We start from the raw sequence: 13704 nt of genomic DNA on the forward strand, positions 1-13704 counted from the left end.
GATTCTGAGTTATTCCGCGCACCCGCTGGCTGATTGGCTAATTAGTATTAAAGTGCTGGTGCGATATCCTGGAGCCATGTTGCTGCTAGGAGATAACTGCTGCTTTGTGGGGCATCCCGTAGATTGGTTGGACCCCAAGCGAGGTTCTGCCCTCCAGTGGCACAGGCACTCAGTATGATCTTTTCCACTAAAGACGATTACCTCCGTTTTTTTAAGATGCTCTCAGACTCTGCTCCTTTTTTGATAGTGCGTGACCGTCCAAGGTCGCCAGCTCAAGTTAGTGAGGAGTCGGAGACATGCATAAATAACCCAGTCACTGGATGACCGCTACCTCATTCGTGCCTCCGGACAGAGCAACCCACCTACCTGTACCATTTGGGTCAGTGCTCCAATTATCGAAGAGCACTACCCGCGGTGTTTCATGGCTGTTTCGCCTCACTCGCCACAATGTCAGAATTTCTGGCGAGCGAGATACCCACTCGCGGAACGTTTCTCATGGAGGCCTCGAACATAACGTGAGTGTCTTGTTATTCTCCTTTTTCCCCAATTATATAACTGTGTGTTCCGGCCCAAGCCCAAGCTGTAGTGAGGGCGTCGTGTAATAACCCGAGTCGGTCAGCGTGGGCCAATGATTTGAGTCGGAGATGAGCGGAAAGGACTGACGCGTGTCTGCAAGGCTCTCCGGTTAGATTCGATGCTGCTGCCTGGTACCCTTCTTCCTCAACCGTTGACTGCTAGACTGTCGAGCATTTCTCGAACTTTATCTGCTGATGGCTGCGATACAATATCACAACGCACGCGCTCCTCAGGTCTCCGGGATTATTGCGTCCTGATTTATCGTCAATCCCCTGCTCTTCATTGGATTCGATGAACACTTGGCTTATCGCTTGATGAATGCCAGTATCGAAGTGGCAAGCTAGAGCTTGAATGTGGGTGTAATGAGTTGTCCAGGATAGTTACGGCCCTCATGAGTACGTCCAATCCGATCAGACAGACACCGGATCTCGTATTCGCACCGATAGCGGACGATGCTTCGTAGATGGCCCAGTAATTTCCCTCCATCCGCCAGCATCACCTAACCATCAATACAAGGCCTAAGATTGGGTACTGTACGGGTGTGCTTTAAAAGATGGTATTGGGAGCTCACTATGGCGTGACCTCTCTCGGCTTAACATGTGATGGTACTACGATGGCTGTTATATTGGGGGACCATCATGCGACGAGCTTCTCCTGGTTGCAAAGGAAAGAGCGAGCGCGAATGAATACTCTTTCCTACGCGAGTCGGATACATGTACGGGCCGACATTCCCTTCCATTTGATCCTCCTGCCCTGACGTGTCGCTCACATATACAGACCACCGACCACTGGCGCCTACGAGGTTTTCAAAACCCGCTACCTTGTCATGATCAGCTAAAAGATCGGGGTAACGTACCTTTGGCAGTCCCCGGCGACAACTCGTTCCGGGAGTCAGACTAGGAAGCTATCACGATTTAATGCATTCATTGGCGAGTCTCCCAGCACTGTCCATTCTCCTGCCTATTCTCCTGCCTCTGCGAACGACGCTGGACGCCGCCGATTCCGCCTGTTCCCGGGACCACTTCCCTCCCGGGATTGACTGGATGCGGTGTTCACTTGCCGAGGTTGGTTATCTAGGATGTCATTTCCGATCGTCTATTAACCAAAATTTAGCGTTCATTCTATATGGTTTGGCACACCAGGATCGCACTTCATTCCTTCTATCACTTGCATCTCTGGCCCTTGCTTATGCTGTCGGCTTCCGTGATGGTCACTTGGGCGAGTACCCTCGTATGCCGCTAGCGAAAGGTTACTCATAGCGGGACTAGGCTGTATGTTACCAAGTTTCTGGTGGGAGGCATGAAGAACGATGTCGTTCATGGTCAGGGCGGTGATTATAGGAGGCCATCGGCCCTTTTTTCGCTTAAATACCCTCCCAGGACATCCAGACTGATTGTAAGCCTTCTATCACCGCTATTTACTATTTCATGGTGACTTCATTCAGTATTCTAGGTGACAAACGCGACGCGCTGTCTCCATGACCGTCCTCGCTGCTCGCCTTAGCAACTCAACGATGATTGAAGTTGTGATGTATCTCCAATTTCAAAGTTTAAACGCTGTCGGTGATGATGCATCTCCACAAGAAAGCTAGCTTTATTCGTTTCGTAGTTAAAGGCCCAACATTTCTCGCTAAGCCATCTCCCTTTCCAGCACGTCACAGTGACTCCTTCCTTTGCCCGATGTTTCCACATGACCAAGTAATTCCTGGCTGTATCGATTAAGCCGGGATGACTCTACCAAGAGCAGACTCGGAGACAAACACGCACGCACGTAGATATTTCGACCTTTCAATCCCGACTCTCCCCCTTCCATTCACTCTCAGAATCTGGAGGGACGGAATTCAAATCTCTGGGCTCGGTCGATCATATCCGAGACCCAGGACTCGTAGTACACGCCTTCCAGAGGGAGGCCGAAAGGCCCTATGGCATCTACTTGCAGGACATCTGGACGCTGAAGTGGCACGTTTTCCTTGTCTGCGTCGGGATCATCCCACGTTCGGGCCTGGACTTGGTGGGTTGTTATATTTCTGAAATGTTCAGCGATCTAACAACACAGTCTTAGCCTCAAATCAAACGACACGCACTAGACAGAGGTGGCATACCATTGCGAGGTCTTCCTCAGTATGCACGTCGCCTCCGTGCTGCCCTGCAGGTACAGTAGCCACGTCCTCCGTGTCCTCAGTTTCTGCTCGGCGTGGTTCCGGTGCTTGATTTTCCTTGTCCTCATCATCTTCCATGACCTCCTCCTCATCGACATTGAGATTGGCGGCAGCTGTGGCTCGGGCAAGGATATACTGAGAGAGACCCGTGACGATCTCATTCTCGACAGCCTGTCCAAGTCGTCGTGCCACCTCCTTTACTACTTCCTGGTATTCAGGCGACAGGTCTTCAATTTTGGGACGATCTTGTGGAGGTATCGAGGCGGCTGCGCTTGACATCTTTGTGGTGGTGGTGGTGGTAGTGGGTGGTGGCTGAAAGGGACAAAGGCTGCGTTTGGACTCCGCGCTCGCTTAAATGGTCTTCGGGGAATGCCGCTTTGGTGAGTCTTTCCCCTCCATGCTATCGATGTTTTCTTTGTGATATACGCATCACTTTCACAGACTTTGGAATTGTATGTCTGACAAGGTATTGCATTTCCCGCAAATGTGGGAGAAATTCGTACTCAGCAATATAATTCAGGACGCCGTAGAATACGATCCAGACGACTAGTCCTAGTTCCCAATTGCGGTAAGCCAACGCCGTCCTAGTTCCATCGGCGGTTCCGCTCGGCTCCAGTCACCAACCACAAGTAGAGGGTGGCTCAGGCTGCGCCTTTCGTCCGGTCCACGCTTGGTGATGATTGCATGGGCTCATTACTCCCAATACGGTCACAAACAGACGATCAGCTGAGCCATTGGATACTTTCACGGCCATACCCTATGGCTCGAGCCACACTGTGCGACGGACTGCGCTCAGGTACTGATCGGGCCACAGGCTCGAACCAGCGTCATACTTGTGCTGGTTGACTTCGCGCCTCTCTACCCTCAACCGTCGTCCTGCGCTCATGACCTTCCAGCGACTTGGTCCAAGGCCTAGCTAGTGGCGTCATCCAAGAGCGCGACCGTTACAAGTGTGCGGTGCTAGATGGCGCTGCTCCAGAGCCATACAGTTATACCCTCTGTTGAGCCCTTTTGTCCGCACGGTTGGAGCGTTGTCTGTCTAGCGGAAATGATGCTAAATGATGCATTGAACACTACTGCTGATGAATACTACGTGCGTGGACATAACTCTGTACTGGTCTTTCTAGGCATTCATATGGTACGCTAGTTTCCCACCCAATCCTCTTCCCAAACGAGACGCAGAGCAGGACACAATAGAGCACGTTTCGTAACCGCGCAAGTACGTACGACAATCGGAAGAACTCTCGACAGGAGACTCTTCGTCGTCACTATCTGGCAGCAGCTTTTCCTTTACTACCAGATTCTGCGTTCTTATAGCCTTGCTTGGCTGGTGCTTGCTTTGGCAGAGCGATGAGCCCGTATCGCGCTCCTCTGACACGGCTAGTAGCTCCAGAAGGAGAACTAGCCCCTCCTGACGAACCAGGACCACTCACGCGTTCTATACGCTCGCCACCAATAAGGGAAGAAAGACCTTGTCCGCCGCAGCGAAATGCGGTGATAGCACTCGAGCTTTCTGTTTCGTCGAGCCGTAGCAAATTCAAATCCAACGGTGGCCACACGGGCCAAGGAAGGCTGCTACTCCCGGAACCTCCGTCTCCTACTCTAGGACTCCACTGTGAATTGCGTAAGTGATGTTCATCTGAGCACTTCACTGTCAGTTCGTGCGGCTCTAGTTTCTGACGCGCGATATAGGATGTGCTGGCCTTGGGGAGGGAAATGTTCCGCTCCCGAGGCTTCGCGGACCCGCTTTCAGCCGTTGGGGTCTCCATGGACCTGTACTCGTCGATCCATGCCGGCCTGCCTAGTGGTCGTGCATCCCACCGGATGGGCCTAGGCATATGAATAACCGACGTCCCCTCTCCTGGCCCCTCGGCGACAGTGCTCCCCAGCACTCCAAGATGAGTGTCAGATGTGGGTGGGGCAGACACATCGTTCGTCGATGCTGCTGCATCACGTACAGGCTGCGACCCAGTTTCATGTCTATGGACTTCGGAATTTGTCCAGCGATAGTAATGATCAAGCCACGCTGGCCTCCGAAATGGACGCGGCGGTTGCTCCAAAATACACCCCGGAACGCGTGCCTCGTTTGCACTTATCTAGTGTGAGTGGTATTCACTTATGGCTCGAATTCGGGCAACAGTATTATACACTTACCTCAATGATCCTCTCGTCCATCGCGTATTCCTCGCAATAGTCCTGCGACGTGATTGCATCCTCCCCTCTATCTGTTTCCGCCACACTATCGGCCTGTTGTTCTGTGCGCCGGTCACCTAAGCTTCGCAATTCGGAGGCCTTGATTTTCTTTTGCGTCACTGACTCCATGACGCGCGTCTGCAACCTTCTGAGGATGTAATACAGTCAGAGGTGGCGAGCGTCTGACGCTGTGACGCGAGAGACGCGTCTTGATTTCTGCGGCCATTGCCGACTTAATCAGTCACGTGAGACGCGTCTGATGCCTCTCGACGGTTCCGACTCGAATCGATTCCAAGCTTCAAGAAGAATCATATACAGTCCGCATCCGCATTCCTCGATCTCATCATGGATATCGCTGACTAACGCAATTCTTTGGCGAAATGCGCTCACAGACTCCGAACGACTTGCTTATTTCCCTGTGTCTTAGTCATCTCTGCCGAGACGCGTACCCCCCGGCGGGAGGTCAACTTGAGCTATAAAGAGTGGCGCACTGTCGTTAGTAGTCCTTAGAACGTGACGATCGATATGTCCTCACAGAAAGCACTTTTTCTGCAGGGACCGCAGGGCTCATTCGTAGTGGGCGATAAGCCAGTCCCCTCGCCTGGCGAGGGTGATTTGCTCATCAAGGTGGATGCAGCTGCTCTCAACCCTCTGGACTGGAAGATACAGAAGGGGTTTACTGGGTTTGTGGACGACTTCCCTGCCGTTCTCGGGGCGGATCTAGCGGGTACTGTGGTAGAGGTCGGCGAGGGAGTGACTCACTTCGCAAAGGGAGACAGGGTGTAAGTTATCTGCTCGTCATATTTTGGAACCTTTCTCAAGATTGCGCTCCGTCAGGATCACTCAAGGTGCATACACGCCAGACAGGGCTGGATATCAACAATATGCGCTCGCAGTGGGAGAATTCAGTGCTAAGGTGCGTTAGGTACAGGAAAGGTTCGAATAGACCTCTGAATTGCATTGCCTACCTAGCTCCCTCCTCAGATTTCCTTCGATGAAGGTGCTTCTATACCTAGTGCTGCCTTGGCTGCTGGATTTGGGCTCTACTTGGATGTCAATGAGTCGGGCCCTGGAGGCGCCGGTCTGACCCCTCCATGGGAGGCCGGAGGACCGGGGAAATACTCTGGAAAACCCATCCTGATCCTGGGAGGAGCGTCTTCTCTAGGACAGCTTGGTAAGTTACCACACCGTCAACAAGCGATAATTTAACTATGATTGACCTCATCCCTCGACTCTTGCAGCCATACAATTTGCGAAGTTATCGGGATTCTCCCCTATCATCGTCACCGCATCACCCCGCAACGAATCCCTGCTCAAGTCCCTCGGCGCCACGCATGTGATCGACAGGAGCCTGCAAACGGAGGCCCTCCGCTCGGCCTTGTCAGCGGCCACGACAGCCCCTATTGACCTCATATTTGATGCAGTGAGCCTGAGCGAGACACAGCAAGCCGCCTATGATCTGTTATCGCCGGGCGGGACCCTCGCACTTACGCTCCCGCCCACAATCAATGTCGATTCGCAAGCGCGCAAGAGAGTATTCTTCATTCGCGGTATCGCGCACATCCCTGAATTGAGGAAGGACGCTGCGAACTTCTTCGCGGCGCTCGAGGGCCTGCTGGCAAATGGGCACATCAAGGTAGGCTTCACCAGTTCCTCCTCTTTCGTGCGCCATCCTGACTGGTGTGTCGTGGTGCTGTCGTAGCCGAACCCCGTTCGGGTGCTTCCAGACGGCTTGAAGGGAGTAGCGGCAGGACTGAAAGAGCTGGAAGAAGGTCGGGTGAGCGGGCAGAAGTTGGTTGCGCGTCCTCACGAGACTCCGGTCTGAGGTCGAGAGAGAGAAAGAAATCTGCACCAGAAAACTTGTGGCAGGAGATCCAGGTTAGTTATTGTATTGTTCAAGTCGCCCTTTTTACAGCGCCATGTCCCTTGTGAGGCATCCCATCTCACAACCCCCGGCAATGGCCAGCGTCTAAACCACAGTTTAGGAACATGAATATAGAACGATATTAATGCCACAGCTTCACCGCATGCACAGAGGTCATGCTAACGTCGTGTGCAGCCCACCTAAAACCTATTCATCCTCTCGGCCCACCTTGCATTCCTCCAGCGATCCAGCTCACCGACATTTGACGCGGAGCAGCGATCGTATATTGACTATGGCATCTGCATTTCGTCCATTGTCGATGTGCATGCAGCACTAAGCCAAGTGGATGTAGTGCTCCTAATTTTTGACATACTGGGAGACCCAAGCGTCTTAGGAAATCGTCGCACCAGGGACCCGTTGGCAGTCACGGTTGCAATGACATGCGAGAGACGGAGCGATGCAGCTCTCAGCGTCTTGTATAGACTTCGTTAGAAGAGTGCTGCTGTCCCAGAATGACGAAGACATGCAGTCCATGCGCCATGTGCTCCAATCCTCTTCACGGCGGGCGATTTCCGCACGGCCCTCGCATGGCCACACCTCACAAACCTCGTCATTTGGGAGGGTCCGAGTCGCTTCGACTGTCTCGGATTCTTGGGGGATACCCGAATCCCGCCCGTTGGCATCCTCGAAGTATTTACGCGGAATTGTCCTCGGCTGGAGCACTGGAATGTACCCGTCGGGTACGACGTTCCCCTTCCGGACGCTTCATCCATACCGCCCAATCGGCATTTGGCAGATCGCCCCAGCGCGGTTACTCCTGCTTTATATATCAACTATTCCCCGTTGTCAGCCGCATCATTGAAGTGCGTAGAGCTGGAAAGTTACAGGGGATAGTACGACGGCTGCAGAGAGGCAGGAGGGTCCGAGCGCGCTCTAACTAGGGATCATCACCTTCTGAGATCGATGAAGACAGTGACGAGGAAGGTGGTCGGACGACGGACGAAGATCCCTCGGTTACTGATAGTGATGAGGAATCAATGGATACAGACGACTCGGAAGAAACAGATGATGAGGCAGACTCCGTATCTGACTGACTCTGACACAGAAAACTCGGCGGCTGCTGATGAGGAGATGTAAGGGAAATTTGAACGCAGCCTTCAGGTAGAGTCCGAGGGGCCGGAGCCGCCTCGACGAAGGGATGGCGTAGCTAGGACCGCGTGAAGTACGCACTGTGACGACTATCGTATACTTTGTTCATTTCTGAAGAGGGGCGCTCGAATGGAAATGCCCGTGCGGCTCTTCACTAGACTTCATCCCATACGTGAGGGTAAGAATGCTTGGCGGGTACAGGACACCCAGCAGCGCACAATCTGCATACCTCTGACGTTCCAGAGGGCTGGCGGTGAGGCAAACCCCGCACGAGGCCTGGCCTCGCAATTCTCCGTGCCGTATCCATCCCTGCATTGCGCCGAGGGACCGCAATAGACGCGTGATGACCGAGGGGATGTGCCGCAGTGAATGGCAGCTGACAGCCATAGCCATTCCCGAGACGTAGCAGGTGAAGCACTACGACACCCGGGGTCGGCATGAGCTGCATCCACGTCCTCGGCGTGCCACACAAGCCGCGCCCACGCTCACGCATCGTCCTTCGCCATCAATTCGTTCAGCGCCCGCGCAACACGGCCCACCGCCTCGCGCACTGTATCCTTGTCTGCGTCCTTTACCCTCCGCAGTACGCGCCCCTCGAACTTATCGGGGTGGAAGCGGAGGAGGGTCTCGCGGACGATCTCCTTGCGCGTCTTCAGCGTGTCGCCCGACGCCTCCTTCCCATCTGCGTCTGGCTGCAGCGTAGAAAACAGGAACGACGATATGCAGTCCCGGCTGATGTCATCCAGCGACAGTGCGTGTTTGCGCGGCACGGAGACTGGCCAGGGTATATCAGCGAAAGCAAGCTCAGGCGCGGCTTCGTTAGCCTTGCTGCTGAGGAGGGTCTTCCATCCTGCTTCATAGCGCTCCCTCGCTTCTTCCGTGCGCTTCCGGTCGCGCGCGACCCTGGTCTGCTTGGTCTCCTCAATGTACTGTAGGTGTAGTCGCCGTGTCTCGTCGCGGATGGCCTGCTCACGAGCTTTGCGGGCCCGTTCTTCGGTTTTGAGACGTTCTTGTTCGGCATAATAATCCGGATTTTTCTTCCTGCAAATCAGAAACGCAGTAACAAGGATTGATCAATCACCGCAGAACAAAGCCAATGAGTGTGAATACTCACCTCCACATCCCAATTCTGACCCACTCCGCGTACTCCTCGTCCTCCATCTGGCTCGGGTCGAGGCCCGCAAGGTCAGCCGTGTCAGCCAGACCCGCGTGCGGACCCCTCCATCTCTTCGGAACGTGGGCGTGCGCGTTCATCTCCGCCTCGAGCGCGTCCAGGCGGCTCGTCCCGCTCGCGGCGAACGTGCTGTCTTCGTCCATGGCATCCCACATCTTCTCGCGCCAGCGCTGTTCCTCCAGCTCTGCCTGGAGAGTCTCATAGTCGGGCTTGCTATGACTCCCTGGCGGGGGTGGCCCGTACGCATCGCCGCTGTTCCATGGATCCCGTGCAGGATCACGTCGACGGCGCTTGTTTGTAGATCGATCGTCCGAGGGTGAGCTTGACCGTGAACGGTGTCGTTCGGCTCGTTTGGCTGCTCTCCGTGCGGCTTTACGGGCCTTGCGGAGTTCGCGTTCTTGTCGTTCTGCTGAGGTTTCTTTCAGATGCAGTTTTCCCGAGCCCATTGTAGTCACGATTTGGTATAGATTCAATTAAGGCGCGAGATTACTGTGGATTATTGTATAGTCATTCGAGTGTAAAGTCGCGAGAGTGGCTGGCACTGGCTGCCGATGGTGGCAAGATGCAAGAACGAGTGGTGGGAAGTCTGACGGAAGCACTTCTGATAGGCGCCCATGGAAATGCCACAACTTTGATGGTGGCTTGAAGTTCGCTCTAAGTACACTTGCCGGTGCTCTCGATATTCAAGTCCAAGCAACGACTATTGAACATTAGCGAAATGGCTGTCCCTTCTGCTCCCAATCTGGATTCCTTCATTAAATCTTCTAAGACCCCTCCTCAAACCCTTGCCACCTCGCAGGAAGTTCGCGACCGGAAATCTATCTTCGTAGCCAGCGCGTACAAGGCCTCTTCACCCTCCGATGCGCGCTCTATAATGAAGCACGTAAAGAACGTTGTGCACGCAGCCAGACCCGCATCGCACGAGATTGCCGCGTGGCGCTGTATGACGCTGAAGGAGGGTAAGTTGGGCCTTGACGGCCCCGATGATTTCGAGGTGCAGGGTGGCTGGGAGGACGACGGCGAGAAATACGGAGGGCAGCGCGTGCTGAAGGTCATGCAACAGGAAGGAGTGTTAGATGTTATCGTGATTGTTAGTAGATGGTACGCTGTGTATGTTTTGTCGGCTACGAGCTGTCACTACAACGTTATTTGTTAGGTACGGTGGGATCATGCTTGGCCCTGCCAGATTCGAGCATATTGAGACGTGCGCTCGTGAAGTATGTCGCGCTTTCAAGTTGAAGCAGGATATGGACGAATGCATCACTGTCCTCACTGCCTTGGATGACGAGCTCTCTAAGCTTCGGGAGGAGCTCGCTCGGATATCCTCGGCGGCTCCCGACAATGCAGGTGTGGATACTGCGCCTAAGAGTGCAGATGCGGACCACCCCGACCGCCCATCTGAGCACCCGCCTTCTCAGAACGGCCAAGAGGACCCTATACCGTCCTCCGCGGTTACGCAGACCCTCACTCCCTCTAAGGCCCACTTACCTGAACAGTCCACTTTTAAACCCGAAGAGCGCAAAGAGACCAAGAAACCCGACTACACCGCCCTCTCCGATTCCCTCGACATTGCCAAAGCACGGCGGCTCATCACCGCGCGCGAGAATGCGATCAAGAGCCTCAGGAGCATACTCGCTAAGAAGCAAATCACAAAATGAATGGACACGGATGCTCTCAAGACTGTCAAGCTCAAAACATTCGCATGCCATGGCGCCCACGCGTGATTCTCTACGACCTTCTTGGGAACGCGCACTACATGGCTATGGTTCATTGCACTATACAATCGTTAACACACGCACGCGAGCTCGAACGAGCCTCATCAGACAAGACACGATGAATCACTTCCACAAGTTTGTCGCGACGGCGTAAATCAGCCAGCGAATTCACGAGGCAGCATTGCAGTGCATGGAGAGAACAAAGACACGTAACGTAACGCGTGACTCAGCCCAAAGATCCGCGCCTGCTGCTTCCCATGCCACATTCTTTCCTTCAACTCGAACATATCAATGCGCTTCAAGAGCTGGATCGAGAAACTCGTCCCGTGCACAGGAATCGCTTTCATTGACGCTCACGACGACTTGCGCTCGTTCGAAGCATCTACAACTAGCATAGCTAGTAGTGGCACCGACGCGTCCATCACGTTCGCGTGCGCGTGCTGTGGCGCCGACGACGTATCCATCGCCGACGCAGAGAACGTGCGTTTTAATCATTAGTGGGATCGGTGGCGGAGGTGTTTACTGAGCCTTGGTTGTTAGCCGTGCTTCTCAGGCGAACGCATAACAACCGACCTCGAGCGCGAGGCCAGTACCAACATGTGCCAGTTGCACCAACCGAGAGCAATACGGGCAAACGGGAGGGCGGCCGTGCCGAGTCGAGCCTGGGGTATGTCGATCACCTTGTGGGAGGTCCCGGGATCTGACTTCCCCCGCGGTGCATCCAGAGCACGATGGGTCTTCCACTTCGCCATCGAGCCTCGGGTCGGTCAGCAGCCCGAGCTTGGCGTCCAGCGTTCGGGGGGTCTGTCCCGGAGAGTTATTTCCGTCGCAAGCCCCGATGCCTGCGCCCGCTCCACCCCGTAGAGCGCAAAGCATGGCAACTGGAGGTTCTGAACACCATATCACGATTGACATTGGCGATAGCACGGCTCCTTTCAGCTTCGGACCTTCGGAAACGTAGAGTTCGGAGAGTCACGATCACCGGTCACCGAGCGTAGATGAGGACCAGCGTATCGACGGGATCAACTGTGGGAACCTCGAGATAGCGTAGTCGGACGTAAAGTGAACGTGAGCTGGCGACTGAGGTCGGGATGGAACGGCTGTAGGTGGAATATGCCGCCCTCAGTTCGCCAATCATTACTGTAGATTGCCGCTTGGATTTACTATAGCGGTGGCAATGGCCGTATCGCTGTGTAACAATTTCCCTAATAATGCCGGAAGCGGAATATGCAGCAAAGCACCTAGTATTCCAGCCCTGCAAGCCATAAGCCCAAAGCGTTCATCGATAGCATGGAGGACAACGGCTTACTGAAGCGGCATCACCCGAGAGGCATTTAAGCGAGCGTACAATTCAATCGCATCCATTGTCGTCCTCAATTGCCACCACTGTCCCAAAGATGTCAAGCACGTTGGCCTCCCTACCCTTGCCCATTCGTATCTGTATCGAAGTCCTCTCGCCTGAGTGCCGGGAGCTGGTTAAGAGGGTGGCCGACCGGCTCGGACAGAGAGTAGAAAACGAGGTCATGACAGGCTTCGCTAGCTACGTGCTGGCTAGAGTGACAGCTGCCGCCGAGCACGATGATGACGATGAGTGTCTGGAAGAAGATGAGGACAAGGAAAATCAACCACCGGAAGAGTATCAAGAACAACCCGATGAGATGGAGGGTGTGACTGGTGGCGAAGAGCACAGAGGCGATGTACATACTGCAGCAGATCTTGAGGAGGTACGCCGTCTGTTGAATGCATTTTAGACATTGAGGCTGAAACTTGGTCATTAGATCGCTGCACATTTCGCAAGCACAACAACCAACCGGGGTGAGGCTCGTCTCCGCGATCATCCCGACGCAAATAAGGAGAATGTGCAACTCCCGCGCCCTGAGGAGCAGCACCGGGGCGAGGCATTGCAGATAGGCACGACAGGAATCATCTACCCCTCCACAGGCGTGTACAACTTCTGGGCACCGGAGCTGATAAACAGCGGCCAAATCTTGGACTTCCCTCCCTACGAAATGTGAGCGGAAGGAAACAGGAAGAGATCGACTAGAGACCTGCAGATATGTGATTGCCTTTTCGTCGTGGTTAAGGGTGTTCAAACTAAGTGATACGACAAGGAATGACTTGTCGATGGTGGAGTGTCGAGGCGATGAACTGGTTGCAACGCCCTATCCTTATCACCACTTTAGCTCTATATTCAGTTGTAAATATGCCGACCTATGAATCCCTATAGCAATAAGCGACTGAGGAGGTTCTTGGTTTGTTTAGAGATACCTACATTGCCATACATCACGACCAGAATGAACGAAATGCAATCCTCCCTACAAAGTTGAGGACGCAGATTATGTAAGCGAGTCGCGCAGCGGCTCGCAAAGTGGACGCGGAGCCATTGCAGCGGATGCGCCCAGACGGTTGCCCGACTAACATATTACCTTATTTTTGAATATTGCCAGTGTGCCGCTAGTGCAGCGGTTAGTGTGATGCGTTATTTCAGATGCAATGATGTGAGCTCGAGGTTCAATCCCAGATGTGAACAATATTTTTCACTTGTGATGATTCTAGTTGTCTTCACTCCGTAACGCAACTTGGAAGTTTTCTTTTGTTCTCTGTCTCATCATGCAGTCATTGCAAGGCGCCAATATTGATGACATTGTGGGCACTTTGAGTCCGGACAAGGGCCAATCTATACACAGAGCCTTCACTTGGTATTATACTTTGGGGTTCAGTTTCAAAAAATTCAAACTACATGTGTACTGATATACAAAACCATTCAACTTCTCATGATCATGGGAGGTGGTGTTACCATTGTACGAATGAATTGCAGAGAGTACACAACCTCCTCACCGCCTTAGGATTTCCATTCCGAAGCGAGTCGCCCCGA

At 53.7% G+C, this 13704-nt stretch overlaps 6 protein-coding genes across 6 annotated transcripts; 4 read left to right on the top strand and 2 right to left on the bottom strand.

The window, feature by feature from the left end:
- Nucleotides 1–2394: 2394 nt before the first annotated feature.
- GLOTRDRAFT_93643 (uncharacterized protein) lies at nucleotides 2395–5056 on the bottom strand (the record flags this gene model as incomplete). The annotated part of the gene is made up of 7 exons (XM_007868078.1): nucleotides 2395–2619; nucleotides 2678–3013; nucleotides 3522–3650; nucleotides 3730–3773; nucleotides 3962–4145; nucleotides 4168–4830; nucleotides 4889–5056. The coding sequence occupies 7 exons, from the start codon at nucleotides 5054–5056 to the stop codon at nucleotides 2395–2397; spliced, it is 1749 nt and encodes a 582-aa protein (XP_007866269.1).
- Nucleotides 5057–5444: 388 nt separating this feature from the next.
- Nucleotides 5445–7054, top strand: GLOTRDRAFT_121401 (GroES-like protein). Its single transcript, XM_007868079.1, has 5 exons — nucleotides 5445–5709; nucleotides 5765–5843; nucleotides 5900–6101; nucleotides 6169–6563; nucleotides 6630–7054. The coding sequence occupies exons 1-5, from the start codon at nucleotides 5453–5455 to the stop codon at nucleotides 6750–6752; spliced, it is 1056 nt and encodes a 351-aa protein (XP_007866270.1). The 5' UTR covers nucleotides 5445–5452; the 3' UTR covers nucleotides 6753–7054.
- A 1371-nt stretch (nucleotides 7055–8425) lies between these two features.
- On the bottom strand, nucleotides 8426–9560 carry GLOTRDRAFT_76404 (uncharacterized protein; the record flags this gene model as incomplete). The annotated part of the gene is made up of 2 exons (XM_007868080.1): nucleotides 8426–8981; nucleotides 9055–9560. 2 exons carry the CDS (start codon nucleotides 9558–9560, stop codon nucleotides 8426–8428), a joined length of 1062 nt encoding a protein of 353 aa, XP_007866271.1.
- Nucleotides 9561–9832: 272 nt separating this feature from the next.
- On the top strand, nucleotides 9833–10772 carry GLOTRDRAFT_105923 (ribosomal protein S5 domain 2-like protein; the record flags this gene model as incomplete). Its single annotated transcript, XM_007868081.1, has 3 exons — nucleotides 9833–10215; nucleotides 10271–10442; nucleotides 10575–10772. The coding sequence occupies 3 exons, from the start codon at nucleotides 9833–9835 to the stop codon at nucleotides 10770–10772; spliced, it is 753 nt and encodes a 250-aa protein (XP_007866272.1).
- Nucleotides 10773–11120: 348 nt separating this feature from the next.
- Nucleotides 11121–11790, top strand: GLOTRDRAFT_129397 (uncharacterized protein; the record flags this gene model as incomplete). Its single annotated transcript, XM_007868082.1, has 3 exons — nucleotides 11121–11309; nucleotides 11370–11496; nucleotides 11555–11790. 3 exons carry the CDS (start codon nucleotides 11121–11123, stop codon nucleotides 11788–11790), a joined length of 552 nt encoding a protein of 183 aa, XP_007866273.1.
- A 211-nt stretch (nucleotides 11791–12001) lies between these two features.
- Nucleotides 12002–12356, top strand: GLOTRDRAFT_100009 (uncharacterized protein; the record flags this gene model as incomplete). The annotated part of the gene is made up of 2 exons (XM_007868083.1): nucleotides 12002–12084; nucleotides 12139–12356. Coding segments are annotated over exons 1-2 (262 nt in total), but the record flags the coding sequence as incomplete, so codon positions are not given.
- Between the last annotated feature and the right edge of the window lie 1348 nt (nucleotides 12357–13704).

The sequence above is a fragment of the Gloeophyllum trabeum genome (genome assembly GCF_000344685.1).
Source record: "Gloeophyllum trabeum ATCC 11539 unplaced genomic scaffold GLOTRscaffold_00007, whole genome shotgun sequence".
Taxonomy (NCBI): Eukaryota; Fungi; Basidiomycota; class Agaricomycetes; order Gloeophyllales; family Gloeophyllaceae; genus Gloeophyllum; species Gloeophyllum trabeum.